Here is a 23,492-nt window from a genome sequence, read left to right on the forward strand (position 1 = left end):
TTTGGTTATCTATGCTGAGAAGCATTCCTGCCACGGCTGACATCCAACCCTCCTATTTACTAGGCTTTCAATACTGGTCATTCCAAGTGTTAAAAAGTTTAAATAGTAATTAGATTGTATTTTTACTTGAATCTGATACTTGCTTCACCTTTTAGTAGATACATTTGTGAGGTTCTGTGTTTCTCAGAGCACTCCTTTTATCAGATGAATAGTTTTCATTTGCAATTTGTTAGGTTATTTGCCTTCTTTTACTCTTCAGGGTGTGACAGTTGCTAGTTTATCTGCATTCCTTCCTGGGCTAGAAAGACACCTGTATTTCTGTTTGTGTTTCTCAAAGGTTCAAAGGCAAGGGTGAAAACAAATTATAAGGAATTGGTATCAAAGTGTCAGATTACCTCAATATTTTTTTTCAATTGCTCCTCTGATTCTTTATCACTTATTTTGCATGCTGGCCACATGTCTGAGACAGGTGTTGTATAGACTGTATATATTTCATTTTTGGCCAGTGCATTCGTATATTCCATTATCCAGGGAAAGGCATTCACAGGAATGGGACATGCTGTAATGATATTCAGTTTTCAGCTGCAGAAGACTAGGTGGTGTAAGAGTGTAAAATATTTTCATAGTAGAGTAGCCTTGTGTTTGGAGATCAGAGATGCAGAATTAATTTGCATTCTGCGTAATGAAAAACTTAACACTGTTTACATGACACAAATAATTTTGTTCCTAGGAAAGCTGGAGAAGCTTCAAGGGAAAAACATCTACCACCTGTATAAAATGCAATGTAGCTAAATGGAAATGGAAATATAAATAACATGTAGATTTTTCTTTGATCTAGCTTTTTATGCACTAAACATCATAAAAATGCCAACACTCAATTTTGGATTTTCTTGTTTACTACCCTGTGTGTTAAAAGCAAAAAATTTAACCTACATATAGAAATCTGTAGTCTGCCAAAGTCCACCCACCATGCAAATCTGTACTAATGCTTTTAAATAAGAGTGTCACTGCAGGGGGTGAGGCTGCTTTTCCATGGAACTGTGCTCACAGATGTTTTATTTTATTGAGGTTCTTGACTTTGTTATAGGCATTAATATAACATGAATCTTCAACTTCTGCTTGTCTTCTCTGAGTTGGAATGGAAAGGGAGAGGGAGAGCAGTGTTTCTGTGCAGTTTCCTGTGACATGAATATCTGGGGTTTTGTGCATTGGGAACGGGGAGCTGGAGAGATAGGATAGGATTTTGTAAGGAAGTGTTCATTTTGCAATTTCCCCCCCCCCCCCCCTTCCACCCCTTTGTTCTTCAGTGTGCAGTGAGATATCCTTTATTCTTCCACCCCTTTGTTCTTCAGTGTGCAGTGAGATATAATGATTTGTGTGTCTCATCTTAAACAGTGGTTTTCCAAGTTTGACAATTGCAAATCATAAAAAGAATTTTGGAAGGGGCTTTCTCCTTGTTGAACATGAACATAATTTAGAACAAAGGAAGTTCACTAGCTTCTGGAGCTTTCTCCAAGCTAAATTGGAAATGTCTGATGCAAACAATACTGGTTCGCAGAGTTCTGTTGTTTCTGTCTTTCTATTAAAGAAGGAAAGAAAGCTGACAAAAATACATTTATGTTTAAAAGTATCAATCCACTGAATGTAACATTTTGCCACAAGGCCTTCCTAGTATGAAGTGATAGATGTACATAGGGGGAGACAAGAAAATAACCTTCCAGATTTTAGTAGCTCATTAAGTTGACTAAGTTTGAGGGGCAATTTGTGATGGGCTTCTGCCATCCTGCAATGCACTGAAGCAGTTGTCCTGAAGCTCTGTAACAAGGTGCTTTTGCTCTTTGTTCATTAGTTCATCATGTCACTAACATGTTATCATTTCAGAGTGTAGGAAATAATGTTGACTTGGTGGATAAGTAGCTTGGGGTGCTAATTATCTCTAAAATGAGTAGTTTTTATCTTCTGTGTACAGAAGATAAATGACAGATTCAAGTTATCTAGTCAATTATTATAGTCCATGTACACTATAATGAACATATTGAGAGGTATAGAAGGGTCTTACTGTGTTATAGCTACTTAAATTTAGATAGAGTTATAAACTGATTTTTTCCAGGAAAAATAGAACTTTGTATTGTGAATGAAGTTTTGGGAGGAGAAATAAATATGCTTATAGATGGAGTATTATGTTAACAACTATGCAATAACGATTCTATACATAACAGTTTTGATTTTATGGAATATTCTGTCCTTTTCTGGTACTTTTAGTTTGAAAGAGGAACATAAAGAGAAGTATCATGTGCGTGTGAGCAAGAGAGCAGTTCTATCTGCAGAGTGGAAGTTATTTTCTCAGTGCATACTTGGCAACAATCCTCCTGCAAAGCTTGTTGTTTGGTTTCTTTATTTATTGGTCATATAATCAGGGTAGTCTTAATGGTGTTTTACTGCTGATTCTTGTGTTTGGACTATATTTAGAACCTGCAGAATCAACTCAGAGTGTGGAAATTAAAAAAAAAGATTGTGGCTTCTCTATCGTGAAACAAAGAACGTTTGCAATATATGTGTATTTGCATTTCATTGTGATTAGTGCTGAAAGCACACACGTCTTCTTTAATGCCACTTTGTACACTTGAGAACATTATTCTTGGACTTCTTATGCTTATTATAATGAGTAATTTGACATGCTGTACAAATCACTTGAAAAAGTGTCTTACATATTATTGCTGTAGTCATAAAATATATAGCTTAATCTTGTTTTCTGTAATCTACATATGATAATTACAGATGTACTGATAACATTTTTCTAGACCATCATTCTCTTGGGAAGGTAGTATTTCCTGTTGTGTATGCTAGTGTTCTGAAAATAGTGTTAAATCTTCACAGTACAGAGCCTTCTACTGCTTTGCTGGTCTCATTCATCTTTCTGTCAGGAAGGCTTTCTAGAAAGGCAACTTAATAATTTCCTATGAATTTATTTTATACTTTTAGCTACAGAAACTGTTTCACCTTTCTCAAAAACAATCTAAACAACAAAAAATGTTTCATCACTCCAGCATCACAACTTCAGGAAGCATGTGGTTTCTCTAAATTACAAGCATGTTGGAGCTGGGTTTGTGTCACACAGGTGTCAGAATTATCTTGGAAAGCAAAATTGATGCACAGAGTGAATGGGTCACTTTGATTTCTTTCTTCCACCAGCATAATCAGAACATAAAGTAGGTTTTGTCAAATGTCTGTTTTCTGATGTGTTACTCCCTCCCATTCCTGGATAGTGACGAATTTTGAAATAAACCCTGTACAGATTCTCAGTAAAGATGAAGACTTTGACAACAACTTTTTAGCAATATTTCATTTCAATTAAGGCAAAAATGACTAGTCTTGACGTAGCATGGGATATTTGTAATTCATTGTACGTGAAATAATGGAAAGTAGATTCTTTCACTCAGTGAAGTGTGCTGTTCTCTCTAGAGTCGTTTTGTTTCTCTTTGAAACCCAGTATGGAAACATTTGCAGTACAAAGTTTTAAACTGAGGTTTGTTTTGCTTGTAGTGTCTGTCTCACACAGTACAACAACAAATGCTTTCATCTGTGGGCCTTGGACGTTTTTATGACTTGGTTTTGTGTGGAAGCAGTCTTTTCTGGGACCATCAATTTTGTTGGTGATGTGGGAATGAACCAGCAAAGCTAAAGCCTTTCAACTGATTTCATTTCAGTGACATCTGCATGTGTGTAGGTAGAAAAGAGCTTTTCTGAACTGCTATTTTGAAGGCCTTTTTTTAAAGTTCAGTTTTGATATCCTTTCGTCTAGTAGCAGACTAGACATCTCAGTCATATTGTGCCACAGTGCTGTTGGGAATAGAAAGGTATCTGTCTTGGATTTTAAGAACCTTAGCTGCTATTTTATTATTATGTTTTTAACCAATGCGATTTGTGTTTTGAACTACTAATTGTTACTGAGTTGTTGCCTTTCTGTAGTAGGCTAAATGTGAGGACATAAAATACAATGGCGAAACAGATTTATTATATCCTTTATCTCTCATAAAAAGGATCAAGTCATACCATTAGAATAACAACCTTTTTTTTTTCTTTCTCTAGCTTCAGAATTATGACCTAGGGATATGAATGTGTAGTTCATTCCTCCTGGGACTTTGCAAACATAGCTTCAGTAATTGTATGCTCTCAAGTTCCAGTGAAATTGCCTATGTGCAAATGAGTGTGGTAGATGAACATACCCTGTGGTGTAACAGGTAAATCAGGCGTTTCCTGAGCAGGTCAAGGTCTCTGTCAAGTATTCTATGTTGCTTAATTCGTGTTTTCTTGAGCAGTCAGTGCCATTTCTCTATTTTGGTAATCAACCTTTGATGAACCATCTTTGCTGGGTACACTGTGTGTAATTTCAGCCTAACCCATCAATGCATTTTGGAACCTACTGCCTAACTGGCATCTCTGTTCTTTCATTTTGGCTGTCCCATGCAGCAGGAGTCTCTGAGGCTTGGGATATGGCTTAGCCCGTGTACCAGTGCATAGGCTGCAGTCCAGTGGGAGTTTTTCCTGTTGCTTGCCCTTGAAGCAAGCCTGTTTATGCCAGTGTAGCACTGCTGGGCTGGGGCTGTCAGCTGGGCCTTGGACTGTCACTGCTGTTTGCTTGCTTGCTGTGGGGGAATTGCCTCTTGATATGTCTGGAGAACCATGGAGTTATTTAATGCTGGAACCGGGACCTCCTAACGTATAATACTGTAGGAGTCTACAGATCACATGAAGAGCTTAGTGCTAGTCCGATTGAGCTAATGGGAATCTACAATAAATATGTGAGTAGTGTAGCTCCCAAGACATCTGATAAAAGATGAATTGTGGTTTTTAACTGAAGCAGGCTGACTGTAGATGGGACAGGAAGATTTTTTGTCTCATTATAAAACATACTGTGTGTAGTTTCTCTCATGAGAGAGATCGTTAGGCAGTCTCCGTGGGGACAAGGCACAAGACATTCTTACTTTCATGTTAGCCGGTTGGATTAAATTGTGCTTGATGAGAACAGATTGATACTTTGATTAACTACATTCCTTTAAAATTTGTGGTGTCTCATTCTCTGTTAGGCTTTTAAGCATATAGCTTTATCAGTGTAAAACATCTTGCCCCACCTACACATGGAAGGCTTAGCATGTTTGCAAATACTGGGTAGAAAAGCTGGATTGAGGAAAGCTGCCTAAAGGTGAAATGTTTGCTTGAGGTAGACAAAGGACTGGATAAATTGGGACTGCACCACTGAAATATGAAAGGACAAGTGTAGAAGGCAGATAATTTTTCACATAGTTTACATTATTCCTCTAGTAATCTGCTTCAGCTTTCTTGCTAGTAGAGCTTCTGAAGATGAGTAGGACTTAATGAAAATGAGGATTCCTTGATGCAGTGACTTTAACCTCTGACAGTGTTGTTGTAGCAGTTGCCTACAACTGACCTACTGCTCTCCAGTGAACAACCTGTAATCCTTCTGCACTGTTGTGGTGATTGTATAGGATCATTAGGGGTGGGGATGTGACTGTTCTTCACGGGCTTTGCTTTTGCAGCAAAACTTTGCCTCAAGCACTATGAATCCTTTTCTTTGAAAGGATTGATGTCTTCCTTTGAAGCACAATTGTTAATAAGATTTAAACCCTCTCCCTGATCATAGTCCCTAAAGAAAATCTGACTAATTCATGCATAAGGCTTTCTTTTCAATCAAAAGTAAACAAATCCTGAACGAGTCCTTTTTAAGTTGAAACTGAGTTGAGGCATGCTAAAATTTGACACTCATTTTTCTCCTACCTTCTCTCATCCACTTAGCAGAGACTGCAGAAGTGTGATTGCATAGCTAAAAGCAAGAGGATATAATTTCCCTCTGCTTTTTTGAAGTGGTCTAATTTCAAGCCCCTTTATGCTATACTGATCCATGAAAAAGTTTTGATATATGCTATTTCTTTCACTGCCTTTGAGGCTTTTCAGTTGCCGGTTGTGTACCTGGACTGACAGGGTGGAAATGTTGGCCTGTAGAGAGCAAAAGTGCAGTATCTGATAACAGAGGTTTGCTTGTGTTTGTGAGTTGTTGAGCATGGCATCTTAATGTCTCAACAGAAGACAACCATGATAAATTGCACAGCCTTGCAGCATATTTTATGCCTTCTTTACTGTACTAGGCTGTGTATCTTTTGGCTTTGTTATGCATTGCCTGGGAACCCCCAATCCTGAAAACTTCTGTGCTGGTTTTTTTTTTTTGTTTGTTTGTTTGTTTTTTTTTTTTTAATGCAAAAGTGAAGTTTTTGAGAAGAAACACTTCACTGTGAGAAGACTTCACAAGGGATTCTCTACTAGGCTGTTTTTCCTAGTGTACTTTGCAGTAAAATAAGTACTTGTTTTGATTAAGGTGTTCAGCCCTGTAATCAGCTGTATGAAAAGAGCTGATGGCTTCAGGTTTCTGAAGGAAAACTGAACTTAGATATCCTCCCTTGAGTCCAATGACTGAGTTTTGTGGACTGCTGTTATTTTGTCAACTGGAAATAGGCTGAGTTGTACCAAAGCTTTTTGAAATAGCTCTAGAAGGCATATGTAAGTGGTCTTGACCTTGTGATAGGGTTAAACAACTGCTAGATAAGATATGAAAGATCTACCTGTGAAGAAGGTTCTCTTACTGTATGGCAGAGTCCAAGTATTAAACTGAGCAGAGGCTTTTGGAAGTAGAATTTCAAATGGACTGCATGAGAGATATATTCACACTTGTCAGGGTTATCAAATGGTGGAGTAATAACTTGATCAGGATTTGGCAGAGACAAAAGGCTAAATTATTGTAAAATTTTAATAATGAACTGAATAAAATAAATGGTTACTTTTGTTCTTCGTGGCCCCTGAGTTCACATCTACTTTTTCCTCCATGAATTGGTATTTTATAAATTAATTTACTTCCTCACCTTTGGACTCATTCTGGTCAGGTTATTTGTCTTCTTTAATTGAAGTGAGATTTAATTCACAGGGAATGATATGATGTTACATTTAGTGTTGCACATTTGGTCTTGCAGTACAATAAAGAAAACCTAATAGAGTAACAAAATCTGCTTACAATGAATGTAGTCTGTCTGCTACTGCTATAACTACAGCATGTTGTTAGATTGAAGTGTATCTTACAAGATATTTTCTCATCCAATTCAATTACCTTTTTAAAATAGGGATGCTGTTTTTAGGACCTATTCTGTGACCACTTAAGTTGTCAAAAGCTTTTTGAAACACTATTACAGAGTTTGAAGTCTTTAAAGCCTACACAATATATTAGTGTTTTGTATTACTAAGGAAATCCCAGCATCCCAAGACGCTTTTGAAACTGGAAATATTTTATTCCTTATGGGAATTGAATTGAACATAGAAATGTAATTGCACATTTCAGTCTGCAGTGCTGTCTTGTTACTTTTAGATTTGTGGTTTTCTGAACCCTAGCCCTAGGCCTAACCCTAACCCCAGCCCTAGGTGCAGCAGTAACACCAGCCTTGGGTGGAGGCTGGTGGCAAGCAGAAAGATGTGGAGGGAGCCGTGTTGTGGCAGTCCTGTGTTCCCCTTGGCATGTGTTTTTGTCTGCTGCGTGCTTGAACTGTCTACATCTGGAGAGTCTTACAGCACTGATTTTTATCAGAATTTGTGAAGATAGCCATAGTCTCCTTTGTTGTTTTTATCACAAGTACTGGAGACTGATGTGAGGTTTCTGATTCTGTGCTGCTAATGGCGTTTGTCATGTGATAGGTAGATGTGTAATATTAGTTTCAGTTAAATTCTTAAATAAATGCAATGGCTACATTGAAACAACCTCTAAGTTGTCCAATGAAGGAACTCATAAATTGCCTCTGCTTTGTTAATTAACTTCTCTTACTTCACCTTCCGATACCATCTTTAATTACATTGTCATATTAGTTTTTCCAAAGCTGCTTGTTTCATGCATGGTAGAGATCTGCTAAAAGGGTGAATTAGGGTTGTAAAGTGAAGGACGCTTTTGCCTGGAGGAGTCTGCTGGACTTCTGCCGACATGGAAAGATTTCTGTTTGCAGGAGATGCTGGCAAAGAGGAACCGGCAGGAAGTGAAGTATATGTCAGTTAAAGATTCCTTGGATTATCAGCTGTGGTATTAGGCAAAGTGCTTAGAGCAGGCCTTTTCTAAATGGTGTGTAGGCATGCATCATGTTTTTCCAGTGTTTTTTGGTAGAAATGTTGAGCTCTCAGAGTTGCAAACACATTGCCAGAAGGTGTGCGTTTAAGGTATAGTGGTATCACTGCTTAAGGAAGTCATGATAAAAGCACCCAGATCCTGGGTCTTGGGTGCTCAAATCCACTTGCTACTTTGATCTCTGGTTATTTTTGGTGTGGGTTATAGTTTTTAATTTTGCCTTGTTTTGTCTTGTTTATTCTCTGCAGGAACATCAGTAATGTAGAAATAGTACATACATTTCATTTTCACAGGACTGTTTAACAAGTAGCAGTGTACTGGCAGGTGCCTTAAAGTAAATGAGTACATGAGCTGGTTCTTACTGGTTGTGCACAATCCTCTCCACTGCATCTGAATCCAGAGGGTTTATAATCTGGAGAGTAGCTTGTATGGAATGCCAGCTTCATTCTGGAAGTGGTGTCACCCAAACAGATAAAGTGTGCAGGATTTATGCTGGTTGTGCTGGCTTCTCCACACGTGGAATATGTTGTCTGCAAAAATGATGGGCTAGATTGTGTTACTTGTATTGTGTGAGCGTGCTTAGCAGATGCATAGGAAATACATTGCAATGCCGAGAGAAGCAGGGTTAGGATGGAGATAGAATCTTGAATATATGAAAATATGTGTGTATATGGATACACAGGGAAGTGCATAACCTCCTTGCTTGCCTCAGAAATCTTAACTGTTGTACCCTGTATATTTTTGAACCCTTTTAAAATGGCAAAAGTCACTGCTACTTTTGAGACAGGCTGGATGTTTTCCTGTGCTAGCAGTTTCAAGAATGTAAACAGAGCACACATACCGGGAGCAGAGATGTCCACTACAGAGAAAAGATTTTCATCTTTTAAGATGTGCACAGAGAAATCCCTTCTATACTGGCAAAGAATTGCTGTGTGGGATTTGGCAGCTTATGCTACAAAAAAGTTCTGTTTGTTGTTGGGCGCTTCTGCTTGGGCTTTTTTTTGCTGTGGTCCCAAAGTGAAATAAATTATATGCCTAGTTGGTTTGCTAAAAGTAGAATAAAAATGTAAACTTTATAAAAAAAAAGGGTAGGGGGGAGCTGTGTGACTTAGATACTGGTGTGTGAGGGAGTACTAAGTTCTCTTAAGCCTCCCAAATATCTGCAAGATAGCAATTTTTGTTTCATTTTAAGTTTCCCCTGCAGGTGTGCAACTACTTTGATACTCATATATCTAGGATATTAAATAATGGATGAATGGAATGTTTCAATGTTTTATCCTGTTCTCATAGTCCTTTAATATGACATCTCAATTTATTTGGATTTGGATACATGAAGGTTTTATCTTTCATGTTATTTGGTTTTGTTTACTTTGGTATTGATAGAGATGCACCCTTCTATGTGAATAGAGTGCTCTACAGATGTTTTCAACATCTGTTTAAGATATGGTTTCTGGCAGAACACTTCTAAGAGTTTGTAATTATATCTATTACTGGAAGATATTTAAAAAAAATAGAGAAATAACCTCTACTTTTTTTTTATCTGTGCAGTCTATGCAACATTAGTTACTAAGTGACTGAACAGACATGGTCAGATGGCAAAAGCGTCATAATGAGAAACTAAAAATGCTGTGATATGCATAAAATGTTTATTGCATAAACTTCTGTTGGGCTTGTTTATTTCAGCAGCACCTTATTACAGTCACTGATCTCAAAAGTTTGAGCATTATAAGCTATTATCATACGCAAAAGTCTAAGATGATCCCATATAACATGCTTTAAAAAATTCTATCCTCAAACTGACTTAAAAGAAGAAAAGTTTGTGTTCTCTTTAAGAATGTTCTTTTCTGTTAGATGCTATAACGTGATGTGCGCTGGTACATGTGTGGTACATTTCTTTTTGGTTTTGTTTTCTTTTTAACAGATTTCTGTGGGTACCAAAGCTCAGGACACAGTATCAATCTCACCATGATGCTTGAACATCTGTAGCTCACTGGAGGATTTTAAAAAGAAATTCAGCATGACCTAGTTGGCTTGACCTGTGGAAATTTTATAATGTCCTCTGGAACAAGTATCAGCAGAAATAGGCAGGCTCCCAGCCTGAAGGGTGTTGATCCAGAAACATGCATGATAGTGTTTAGAACACACTGGGCACAGGTAATGTTAATTAGTTTTATTGATTGAAGTAAGCTGCATTAATACAAATTTGCTTCATTCTCTCTTTTGGGATAATCCTGAATTGCTCAGGAACAAATGTCGTTTCATGCAGGATGTAGTAGATGACACTGAACTGTTTTTAAAATGCAAAGATATTTGACCTTTCAAGGTATGGTTAGCCTTTACTAATCACACTTGCAACTCTGGATTTGCATCTAAATGGGAAGTGGTAGGACATGGTAATATCTTATTGAAGGCCTAGATCTTCTTACTGGCTTTCCTATTGATTTATTGTGACTTGCACCCTGTTGCAGACTTCTGTGCTTCTTTTCCTAGTGCTGGGTAAGTCTTGCCTATCCTTTGTAAAGTAAATTAAATGCACAGTGCAAAGCTGTATGCACTCTTGTTTATTATGGATAGATGTAGATTATACACTTCAGCATATTCTGAAAATTGTTTGCATGTCATCAGGATTGTAATTGCTTTTAAGCAAATATGTTTTGCTGTGAGCATCATAATATAAGGTCTTGTTTGCTGCAGTAATATTAATAACCTAACAATTTAGATTAAATTGATTTCTCTGCTGCTGTTCTTGTTCTCTTGTTCTTCTCCCTGCATGTATTGTTCTTTGGCTCTCCCAAGAAACCAGCCAGACAAATGGTGGTGTTTCCAAGGTGTTTCCAGAGTCAGAGCAGCTGTCGTTCAAGAATCACCTTTTCCCACCTAACTAACTAGTGATGTGTCATATTAGGGGAGCCACTGTTCCTTTAGGGTTTTGTGGCAAAAAGGATAAAGACAATGGGTTTTTTTCAGACAATGAGCTTTACTGTTTGCATGCACAGCAGAATGGAATTCAGTGTTAGAAGTACTGGTATGACTATTCTTACTATACTGAAAGTTGCAAGAGTATATGGGCATCAGTGGCCACTTGGTATCATATAAAAAGTGTCAAGCAAAGAACAGCACTGTGGGCTGCTACTGCTCTTACAAATCATCCCATGATTTTGATATTCCTGAGCACAGTTACTCTGGCTGGAGAACAGGCCCCTTGATTTCAGTCCTCTGTGACAAACTTGTTTCAAACATCATGAAAGCTCAGTTTCTGAACACTAAGTAAAACTTATTTATCCCTATTTAAGAGAACCCCTGGTTTTCAGGAATAGGGTAAATGACAAATTCAGGTGCTTATTTAAAAAGGTGAACAGCAGCAGTATATTTTTACCTTGTACATGCCAAATGTTAAACTTTTGGGTCTTGTCTGTCAAACTTCCTAAATTTGAAAACATAAAAAGACTTAATGCTTTTTGTGTTAAAGAATTTTGATTTTTCTCTCCTTGTGCATGCTTTTTATGATGCATTCAAGTGCATTAAAACTGATCTGTCTTTGTTTGTCTTTAGGTTCTGAAAATCTTAGAGAAGCATGATCCTTTGAAAAATAGTCAGGCAAAATATGGGGCAATCTCGCCTGATGAGGCCAGCACTGTCCAGAATTACGTGGAGCACATGCTTTTCTTATTAATTGAGGAGCAAGCAAAGGATGCCTCGATGGGGCCTATCCTGGAGTTTGTGGTCTCGGAAAACATCATGGAGAAGCTTTTCCTTTGGAGCCTACGGCGAGAGTTCACCGATGAGACAAAAATTGAGCAACTTAAAATGTATGAAATGCTTGTAACCCAGTCTCATCAGCCTTTGCTGCATCACAAGCCCATTTTGAAGCCTTTGATGATGTTGCTGAGCTCCTGCTCAGGAACAACCACTCCAACCGTGGAAACAGAGTTGGTTGTCCTCTTGAACCAGCTCTGCTCTATAATAGCCAAAGATCCCTCCATTTTAGAACTGTTTTTCCACACTAGTGAGGACCAAGGAGCTGCCAATTTCCTCATTTTTTCCCTGCTGATCCCCTTCATCCATCGAGAAGGAACAGTAGGCCAACAGGCCCGGGATGCGCTGCTTTTTATTATGTCTCTGTCTGCAGAAAACAACCTTGTTGCAAACCACATAGCAGAAAACACCTATTTTTGCCCAGTAAGTTGTTCTTATTTTACATGGTCTTCAGGGCTAAACTAACTGTCGTTCGTCCTTTTCTGTCATTTTTGGTAAGAAGTGTTGTAACACATTTGTTTCTGCTAACACCTATTTATTTCATAAATGGTAATGCCGATTAAACCATCCCCAATGCCAAACATACGTTTGCTTCTTGTTTCCATACTTATGTGCTTTTGGGCCAGCACAAGTGTTTTGGCAGTCACACAATGAATTGAACTGGAAAACTGATGGAAGTTATTGCAGAACATAGTGAGAGGGAAATCTGTTCTCTCTTACTGTGAGGTACCTTTGAGATTCTGGGGCTGAAGGGAGTGAGAGAGGAGTGAGGTGTCCTGAGGGTGGTTGTTTCAGGTCGCAGCGCAAGCGTAAGCTGGCTGTGCTTCCCACACTGACAACAGTTCAACAGTTCAAAAAATAAGTGTGAGAATAGTGAGAGTGTTACAGAACTATTATAATTTTTTCAAGATAAAGGGGTTATTTGCTTGTTGTCACAAAATTGGATGTTTCTATGGCTGTCTCAGCTAACCACCATCTTGTTATGTTGTTCTCAGTTAAAAAACTTGGTAGCACTGTTGCATTGTTACACCTGGAAAATTGCTCTTAGTACATGAATAGAAAACCTTTACTTACCTTGCTGTTAAGTAATCAATCTGATTTAACTAACAAAGCTGTGCTATTGCAGTTCTAAAGCTAAAGCAGACTGGAATAACAACACCTGCTTCTTCATGCCTTATCACAGTCTGAGATTTGCAGTGGGTGTGTTCAAACGCAAGTATCATTCTGTACAGAAGTTGCTCTTGTGGGTCAGTTTTTGGATGGATTCTTTTATGTTCTTCATGGCTTGCATTTTAATTTAAAATCCTGGAGAAATGAAGTGGAGGAGAGTCTTACATGGCTACTAAAGCAGAGAGCTGTAGAAGAGAGAGCACTAGAATCCCTGCCACTGCTTGACAGCTGCTCCAGCCTTAGGTTTTCATGTATTCTGAGATTACTTTGAGCAGTAGGGCTGAGCCACATTTGTAGGGTAGGTGAAACCTAAAAATTCCACAAATAAACTTCTAAATGGTTTATTTTGTCAGTTGTAAATATTGCATCAATTTGAGACTCCAGTTGCCTTCATTTAATAGATGCTGCCAAAGAATATGGTGTTGATTCTCAAACTGTCCCCAAGACAGATACCATTATTGGATCCATGCTATAACTTCCATAATTACATTTTCCAGTTAGTTAAAAAAAAAAAATAACCAGCCTTATTACACTGAAGATAAAAGCCAGCTTTCAACAGCAGGGAGCCATGACTGACAATCATTCCAATTAGGAAGGCTTCTTGTCAAAATGTGCTAAAATCAGACTTCTCTGAACAGTAATGAGGTTGGCCTAAGCCTATAATAAGACTTTAATGTAATGCCATATATTTAGCTTACGAGCACAATATCTTTTTTGAATTTGAGTTGTGATGAGCTGAAAAACAGATTTTGTTCTGATGGAGGATTTTGTAGGTGTCAGTGACATTCCTGTGTATCACTGAAATCAGTGCAAATGTTGCCTCAGGTGCTCTGCAAAACAGTTAATGCAGTCCTGTGCTGATACCGGAGACATTTTGGGTGGCACTGTGTTGATGTTATCTCTGTTTCTGGGGATGGGTTGGCATGTAGGATTTTCTTTACCATGCCTTATTGCATAATGTAGGTATCCTCTGGGGTGGGGTCTGGCCATAAATCTCTGCTGCCTCATGTACCCAGATCAATGTTAGATCTGTGCCAATGTGAACCTTACTGTTTTTTAACATAAATTTGGTTAACAGCTTTTTAAAAACTGTGCTGTCCATAGATTCACAGTATTCAAAACTGTAGCTGAAAAAGGTATAAGGAGGGAAAGAGACAGTTTGCAGTGGGTTACATCACTAACAAATGTTTTTAACACGGAATGTGTGGGCAAACTATTCGGAAAAGTTTTCTGATTTTACACCATATAGCTTTTATCCTGTTTTGATGTGAAAGTTTTCTGGATATGATTTAAGATACTGTCTGTTCAGCATTAATTAATAATAGTAATGTTTCTCAAGAATTTTGAGCAGGGTCACATGACAAATTCCCTCACAAAACTTTGAAAATACCTTGCAGCTTAGCAAAGCAACTATTATAGCAGGAGGAAGGATGGCTCTGCAGTGTCCTTGAAAAGCTGCGGCTGCACAGGGAGAGAAAGACTGTGGATGTGGGACGAGAGAGAATTATTAAAAGGAAATAATTGTCCAGATAGCAATTGTTTATGCATTAGCAACACATTAATATATCACATTAATATCATGTGGTATTATGCCTGGGATTGCAAATCATGTCGTCAGTGTCTTCTCTGAGTCAAGAGAAAGTAAATAAATCAAAGAAATTGGTTTGTAGAGGGACTCATGACTCAATGGTGAGAAAGAAAATGCTGAGGATGCTTGTAAAAGTAGATGAGCATGTAGGGCTGACATGATAAATGATAGAAGAAGTTTAAAAGGACACTGCTTTGCGTAAAACAAAAAATAAAACCAAATCTTGCTTTTTCAGGACGTGAATGCATTCATTTCCTTCCCTTTCAGATTATTTCTTTCATTAATGTTTCATTATCAATTTAAAACTCTGTTTTCTTGGCAATTTCAGATGGTAACCCTATTTATACCATACACTTCGTGAACATTTTAAAATATTTTTAATCTGAAGAGATGAAATTGCTTCCTGTGGCTACTCTGTCTCAGTGCTTAAGAAACATAATTCCAAAGAGCCATTTGTGTTGTACTTCATAGCAAAAATAAGAGCTTCTAAAACTTTACAGATTTTAGTAGCTGCATCTGTCACTTGTTATTTCAGTAAGTCTGACAGACTAAAGACTTTGACTGATTGTGAGTTCACTGCTCCTTTTAGTGGAGAGTAGGATGTTTTTGTTCAAGGTCAGCTTCTTGTGCTTAAGGGCTAATACCCACATGAAGGAGAAACGTGGATGGGACACAGCTCTGAGGATCAGGTTGCATACTGAGAGGGTGCGTTTGCGTTTATGAATAGCAATTAAACTTTAAGCAGGCAACGGAAAATCAAGTGTGCATTAATTAAAAGTTCACAAGACAAACAAATGTCAAATTCTCTCATCGTCAGCAGCCTGGGTTTTGTGAGAGTGTTTGTGTGGGTTATGTGTAGGTAGTTCTGTAAGAGCTTTTCTCTGAGTGCTTCTACTGTGAGAAAGAAAAAACCCTAAATAAATTTTGGTTGTAGAAGAATGGGATTGTACAAATAAAACTTTGCTCTATAGCTTTAGCTTCTCAATTTTTGAGCATATGGTCGGGCTTTGTCCTTTGTTTATCTGTGTATATAAGACTGTGTATGTCACTGTGCTAAAGCAGTCGCTTTCCACAGTATTCACAGTATTGTCCTCTCCCCTTTAATATTTGGCTCACTTACCTATGCCAGAATAAATCCATCATCAAAATTATGTCCATTAGGAATGAAAAGTATTCAGAAAGACAGACTTTGTCTTTCTGAATACTTTAATGGATTAACAGTTAAAATTGCTTGTGCTTGTGTATGACCAAAACCTGATCACTGTCTGTGAACCCTTGGTCTTTGATCTGGACATTGTCAACTGTTTGCTTTCCAGTGTTTTAGTAGATAAGATCTGTGTTTCCTCTGAGCTTTGACAGTCTAGCCCTGTAGATGCCAAGTAGCCATTTGTAAGAGGAAATATTCTTAGAAGAGTCTGTTGAATGAAAATTAAAAAGATTTCCATTGGGCCGAGTTATAATGTTCCCATTAAAATGAAAGCCATCTTCAAAAATTATCGTGAAGTTCTATCGTGAGTGTCATCTCAGAAGGATAAGAGTCCTGAGTAATATTTAGAAAGTTTCTGGCTTCAAATAACTTTAATAATTAAATACTGCCTTTGAAAATACCATACTGTAGATACATTCAGCAAAATTTTAAAAACTTTTTGGAAATATGCTTTCTAAATTGTAACTAAAAATGCTCTCTTGTTCTTCAGTGATACATTCTACATAAATCACCTGTAAGGCTTAATATTACTGAAAACATTGTTTAAATAATAACTGATTTCAGACTCTTTATTTTTAAGCTTCCCTCCTTCAAATAAATAAGGGAAAAGGGAAATTATGAGCAGTTAAATTTACTTCTTTAAAAGTGGATTCAGCTGAGTCTAAGTGCCCGGCAGTCAAAGTCAATACATATCTGTGATCTGAGTGGGGCTGAACTTCATTTTTGTTGACGGGGCACTTTCCCCCTCCATTTCTGATGTTTTGTGTTTCTGAGTGAAATTACTTCCTACATGTTTGAGCTGTGACATTTGAATCACCAACAAAAGGCAAGCTGTAGATAATGGCACTGATGGCTGTTTCTAAAAGGGACTAAAGGAAAGCACAAAATAAGTTTAGAAAAAAATTATAAAGAAATTAAAACTTTGGATTAATAAAAAAAAGACAAGATAACCTGATTTTCTCCATCACTTTCTTCTAAATACTCGATCTTGAAAGAACCATATTATATGGAAGGCTCTTTAAAATATTTATGTATTTCTGCCACAGGACTTTTTTGAAAGGAAATTAATTTAATCTTAACACTTTCTTATGTTACTAAAACTAATAGGAGAAACCATTTGTGGTACTGCCATTCAAGCAGATGGAAAGTTAACTTATTTCCTCTTCTGTTTCTGAAATACAGGTGCTAGCAACAGGACTAAGTGGCCTCTATTCATCTTTGCCTACAAAGCTGGATGAAAAAGGAGAAGAATGGCACTGTCTGATGAAAGATGACTGGCTTTTGTCACCAGCCCTTGTACAATTCATGAATTCCCTTGAATTTTGCAATGCTGTGATACAGGTAACTGAACGGAGTTAGCCTGTTCTGTAGAAGTAGCAGTAAGTTACAGCTCCTGCAGGAGTTTGTAAGTCATAGAGTTTATTTATTTTTGTTAATGGCATGAATTATTAAAGTTAGACTAAAACAAGCTGTGTATAAAACGAATGCCTTGTGCTGTCTGTTCTGGTTATAAGGATGAACTAATATATTTGTGGTTTTCAGGTGCCAAATATTTCAAATGAAAGCTTGATATTACATTATGTAATTGGGAGCAGTTTCTGTTAAAAGAAAAAACAAATGTCTGTTGCATTTTAATACCACTGTTCCTCCTAGAAGTAAATTGAATGCCTTTACATGTGGGAAAATGTAGGGTTTATGTGTGTATTTGTTTAAGCTCTCATAATGGTGTGCAAAAGAAAATAGTGAAAATGGTCTGTTTTGCCTGTTGGGGGTATAACAAAAAGAAAGCCTTCCAAGCAGAATTATTTAGGTCTCCTCCTAGAAGTCTAAATTCATTTTATATTGGCCTGTTTTCTATTCTGTTCTTACAGGGTTCTTTTTCAGTGCTTTTCTCCCTTAGTATTTTTTTCTGATTTGAATGTAAAATGAAATTCTTGTCTTTATATATTGTTTTTAAGGCTTGAATATTGATAGAACCCAAATCCAGTATTTCATTAAAACAGAAAAAAAAAATTCTGCAGAAACTGTGGATTTGTGTTATTTGAAGAAATGTGCTGGATAGGATTGAAAATTTAGTCACATTTACTGTTAAATAAAAGATATGTTTCGGTGCAATGCGTGCAAAGTGCAGTAAAGGAACTGATTGACTATTAAAGCCTTGAACAAGCAAAAATAATAGTAGCTGTCAATGTTCAAATGCACTATACAAGATTTTTAGCATGCATGTTTAAACATGAAGAGGAGACAATATTAATTTTGGTGTGTAACCAGAGTTATTCTACAGATCTGCTTTTGCAGGAGATCATAATTGATACCTTTATCGTAAAAAATTACATAAAGGGCACTGCATAAAAGGTAAAGAATGAATTATTTTTAAAAATACTGTTCAAATAGATGTAAAATGGTTAAGGATATATGCTGACATGCAGAAAGAGCATGACTGCTGCTCGATTGTGTCTGTATAGTCTTCAGCTGACTTGAAAGCTCAGTTACTGTAGGAATTTTTGCTTTGCACATGGACTGCTCTGTGTTCACCCAAAAACTTTGGCCAGAGATTAAAAAGGAATAGGGTAGCCAAGACCTCTTGCCATTTAGTACTCTTTCCCTGGACCACAGCATAGAAAGGGCCACTCTTTTTCTTCCTCTTACCAAATTAAGAGTTACAAGTTATAGGAAGTCTGGTAAGAATTGCAGGTTGGAGAATCTATTTGGAGGCCACGTGTAGGCTGTGACACTCCAGTCTCTGTGAACTTCAAACATAATATATTGGTTTTGAAAGCTTCTGAATGGAATTTCATTTTGCTTTTATATACATGAATTGATGTGTTTTCAATGCAAAGACAAAAGAAATGTTTAATTATAAAAGTATAAAAGTAAATTTTCATTTACTTTTTTAATTATAAAAGTAGATTTTTGGCCTCTAATAATATTTTGGGGGTTTTTGTTTGTTTTGTTTGTCTTAAAGCTCTTAACCATCCCATTGAATGAACTATGCAGGTTTATTTTGTAATTTCTTTTTGTTTTACAGTGGCTGGGAGAAGGGCATGTGAACAGTGTATTCTTACCCCATAGCTAGAGAGTGCTTTGATTTACCTACTTTTGAATTGTAAGAAAGCAGCTGGTCTGCTTTCCTTTATTGTAGAAGGACAAGTTAACAATGGCAAATTCACCTTCAAGTGACCCCAACAAGGTTGCAGGAGCTGAATTTAGAATTTCAGATCTTGCTTTGATGCATGACTACATACACTTCTCTGCCCATCCATTCATCTTTGTCAGCATGCAGGAAGATTGAAAAGCCATGTCTCTGAGTATAGCAGACTTACTGTAATTAAAGATGGTGTGTGTATTTCTTTGTAGAAGGAACAGTTGTTAAGAACCAGAATCATATCAAATGCTGGTGAGAAGGACTAACGAATGTCTTATTAAATGGGAAAGGGTTTTGGTAGTGAATAATAGCATTCTGTGCCCTGTCTTTTTAGTCTCACTGAAGCTGTTCTGTGTTTTTCTCTCCCCCTCCCTCTTAGGTGGCACATCCCTTGATACGCAACCAGCTTGTGAATTACATTTACAATGGATTTTTGGTGCCGGTAATGGCTCCTGCGCTCCATAAGGTCAGTGATGTCTGCAAGCATGGCACAAAAGAATAACGGGAATAAGCATGATGGAAGATCTCTGTGTGAAGATACTATCAGATATAATAATAATAGCATCAGATAATAATAATAATAATATCAGCTGTACTGTCAGTAGTGACTTCCATGCAATTCAATATGTTCCTAGACTAACCTTCCATCTTTTCATTCTATATACTTTTGTAAGCAACATATAGGTATTTCTGAAAATGTTTAAAATTCTTAAGTGTAATGAAAAAACAAAATGTTTGTGTTGTTCTAGACTCACATATCATCAAAAAACCAGTGACATTTTAGACATTTCATCATGGCAGACACGTTTCTGTGAGCATTTTTTTTTCTAAATGAATGTTTTTCTAAAGGAAGATGCTCATAAGGAAGATGTTTAGTCAATAAATATTATGCTAGTCTTAGCAAAGTTGCTATTGTTTTGTAGTTCCTTATCATATTGGGTAGAGTTATTTTCCTAAAGTAGAGCTTGGTATTAGTTTTCTAATGCATTAGAGTGCAGTTTGTGTAACTTTGAAGAAAAATAATTCATTTTTTCTTAGAATTTTAGGGCTTATCCTTCATAAAATGTGTCACCAATGTTAGTAAATTATGTATTTACTTTTTTTTTGTTAGGTTGCAAAAAGCTATATTTCTGGCTATGTTGCAGGCTATGTCAGTTCCCTGTCCCTGAAGGGGTTCCAGGCCAGGTTGGATGGGACATTGAGCAACGTGGTGTAGTGGAATGTGTCCCTGCCATTGGCAGGGGAGTTGGAACTAGATGATCTTTAAGGTCCCTTCCAACCCAGGTCATCATATGGTTCTGTGATTTTATGAATTAACAGTCTTCATTGCGCTGTAAAAGAACACCTCTTCTGAGGAGAAAATGTAGGAACAGCTGAGAGTAAAAATCCACAAAAAACTTCCAGAAGCAAACTAAAAAATTACTTTTATAAGGTCTCCTTATTCTCACAAAGCCTACCAAGCACAAAACATTGCAGCTGTTCCATTTTCTGGAGGACAGTGAAGCACTGTACCCTGCTTTCTTGTTCACAACTTGTTTCGGTAGCGCACACAATTCTTCGTGGTGAAGAGTCACCAAGAAAGTCATTAGCAATGCAGAGTCTTTTCCAATGATTTGGCAGATCTCAAACACTTGGGAATTGGGTGAGGGTTGAAGTAAAATTTGGCTGTGATCCAGATCAAGGCTTTAGTCTGTCCTGAGGTAGTTCACCTCCTTACCTGGCAGTTATTTTTTCTATTCCTGTATCTGGACTTAATCCCTCACCAAGACTGGGAATTAGAAGTGAAAAGCCTAACCAGTTTTAGGTCAAGGTTATAGATAATGAGGGAGATATCAGAATGGATTCTAGTCTTAGTGAGTACTATTCTGATGTATTCGAGACTAAGATTGTTTTGAAGACTACCATTCCTCTGAAAGCCATTCTTATCAGTCAGTAAATCTTCTGATTTCATATTGGGTTGATTACTTCCCTGTTGATGTTAAATAATTTAAAGATGGCTGTTGTGATTCCTTTTTTGCTTTGATGAAAATTTTGTTTATATACTCTGGAAGTGGCTGAAATCGTATTTCTCTTGAAAAGGGGGATGTTGGCTGCTAACATTGGTGACTTTCATAGCCTAGATCTTTCTCAAACCCTGATACTCTGTGTGGTGCCTTGTTCTTCCAATAATAAACCTTTCCTTGATTAGCATTAAAATTGACTTCTTCCTCATTAAAAATTAACTTCTTCTGTGTAAACTTCAAATGATTTTAATGGAGAAGATGGATTGCACCATCTAGTGGATCTGATACAAGGCTCTCACATCTGTGAGACCAAAACTCTGTAGCAAAAGGAATTAAGCAAGTTGAGGCACTTTGACCCCTTCAGTCTTTCTGTCCTGTGCTCCATGTTAATAACAGAAAATAAATATTTTGCTTTCTTGCTTTTGGGACATAACGTTTATATACTATGATAATTATGCTGCAAAAGCTCTTTCATACATTAAAATTATTTCTAGTTGCTATTGAAAACATTAATGCTAAGGGGAAGAGTGGACTTTGAAAACTGTATCTCCCATTTCAGGACTTAATGTTGTAATTAACCTTGAGGTTAATAAAAAATTGGAAGGGGCTAAAATGAGAGGCCAGATGTTTCATGACAGTTTTTAAAACAGAAGTTCTTTCATTTAGCACAATACTAAATGTATCTTGACTTTTTTCTTTTGAACTCACTGAAGCTGGTTTGGTGTCATAAAGTCTAGTTGTGGGTGAAGATTTTAGTTTTAATTCAGTCATTCAGTTTGGATTGTTCTGATTCATTCTGGCTTGAGTTCAAATACAGTGTGTAATGGAGCATGGTATAAATACCTGATTAGGAAGACACATCAGTGCAAGGTTAAAGGGTGGTAAGAAGGGATGATGACAATTACTGGTACATCTTCCTAAGGTGTTTCTATAAATCTTATTTCTAGAATTTAACTGGTGTGGAACAGCTGCTTCTGATAATTCTTGGTGATAGGATGGAAGGAAGTCAGTCAGTCAGTCTGTCTAGACCTCATGTGGTCTTAGCATCCTGCATCCAATCTGGCACTCATGGTTCAATCTTAATGTAAAAATTGGAAGGGAGATGAGCTTCTGCCTCTGCTTTTGAATGGCTTGGGCAGGCAGACTACTACAAACCTGGTATTTCTAATTTTCTAATTTTTCTACAAGTATGTTCTAAGGAAAAAAATTGCTCTGCAGCAAGACACAGACTAGCATTAATTGTTTATGCAAGACAGTTCCAGTCAAGAATGGGATTGGACTAGGTAGCTCCAAAGGTTCCTTCCAACCCTAGTTATTCTGTGCTTCTGTGATTGAATACTGTGATGTCTTTAATGTATTTTGTCACCAGGTCCCCATCCCCTTTCAGCAGTGAGCATGCACTTTCCATGATATTTCTTTTGCTGTTGAAGCTGTTCTTCAGCTCCAAATGGGCTTTGGCTTTCCTCATGCTTTCTCTGCATACTAAGGCACTTTTTCCATATTCCTCTTGGGTCACCTTTCCATGCTTCTGTCTCTTCATGTTTCAGACTTTTTAGGAGCTCTTAATTCATTCACACAGGCCTCTTATCTCCTTTCCTCGATTTCCTTCTCTTCTCCCAACTTAAAACATCTGACTATCAAACAAGACTTTTGGTAAAAGCATAAAATTTTCAGTAAGTAGAATTTCATTAAAAATTGTTTAAAGTTTCACTATGTGGTTCAAAACTTTAAGATATGCTTATGTGTGATCTTGAAATGTTTGTGACATTGACAGAACCATTTAGTGAACTCTGCCTTTTCAAAATCTTTGCAGATTGTCTCCCTATAAATACTTACTATGTACACAGTTCACTGTGTGAATGAAACGGTACAAGACCGTTGAGGATGGAGATGCTTCTATGGAAAAGTCTGGGGGTGGGGAGACCAATATATTTTTTCTGGTGTGATTTTTCTGGTTTTATCTTGGGAAGCTAGTATGGAGTTGAAAAAAGGAGTTCTCTAGTTCAGCTTTTTTCCAGTTAAGGAAGTTTAAAATTGATCAGGCAAGCTAGCTAGCTTGAAATAACCTGTTTTTCACAGTGAGCTCTGTGAAGGTTATTTTTGTAGCAGATTAACTGCGATGTGCTTAAATAACCCAAACATTCTCAAGCTTATGACTCCCTAACTTCATTTCTCAGAGATAAGTATCCTAAATATAGCATGTTCTTGTAGCCTAATTTATACCTTGTCTGTCCTAGTCTTGTCACTTTGTGTGGGTTATCTCACCTACATGTGTAATGAGCGATTGACAAGTACATTCCTATCCCAAAGCTGCACATTGCTGAATGGGTAGTCAGAGCCCAGATTTGTATTATGTAGCTGGGCATGTGCATTAACTGGCTGTGCTGGAGAGCCCTGCCTTGTCCTTTGGTTATCTGGATGTTGTCCCTTTTACAGAAGCATTACCTCCCTTA

General features: G+C 37.2%; 1 protein-coding gene across 4 annotated transcripts in view; it reads left to right on the top strand.

The window, feature by feature from the left end:
* The window catches only part of FHIP1A (FHF complex subunit HOOK interacting protein 1A), a 79,114-nt gene that overhangs the window by 34,486 nt on the left and 21,136 nt on the right, over positions 1–23,492 (top strand). For all 4 annotated transcript variants that reach the window (XM_041395847.1, XM_041395848.1, XM_041395846.1 and 1 more), the window contains 4 exons: positions 10,092–10,324; positions 11,723–12,349; positions 17,074–17,232; positions 19,416–19,502. In XM_041395847.1, coding sequence (XP_041251781.1) covers positions 10,223–10,324; positions 11,723–12,349; positions 17,074–17,232; positions 19,416–19,502 — 975 coding nt within the window. In that variant the 5' untranslated portion in view covers positions 10,092–10,222. The remainder of the gene's footprint in view (positions 1–10,091; positions 10,325–11,722; positions 12,350–17,073; positions 17,233–19,415; positions 19,503–23,492) is intronic.

The sequence above is a fragment of the Onychostruthus taczanowskii genome, unplaced genomic scaffold, assembly GCF_017590055.1.
Source record: "Onychostruthus taczanowskii isolate IOZ18803 unplaced genomic scaffold, ASM1759005v1 scaffold12, whole genome shotgun sequence".
In the NCBI taxonomy this organism is placed as follows: Eukaryota; Metazoa; Chordata; class Aves; order Passeriformes; family Passeridae; genus Onychostruthus; species Onychostruthus taczanowskii.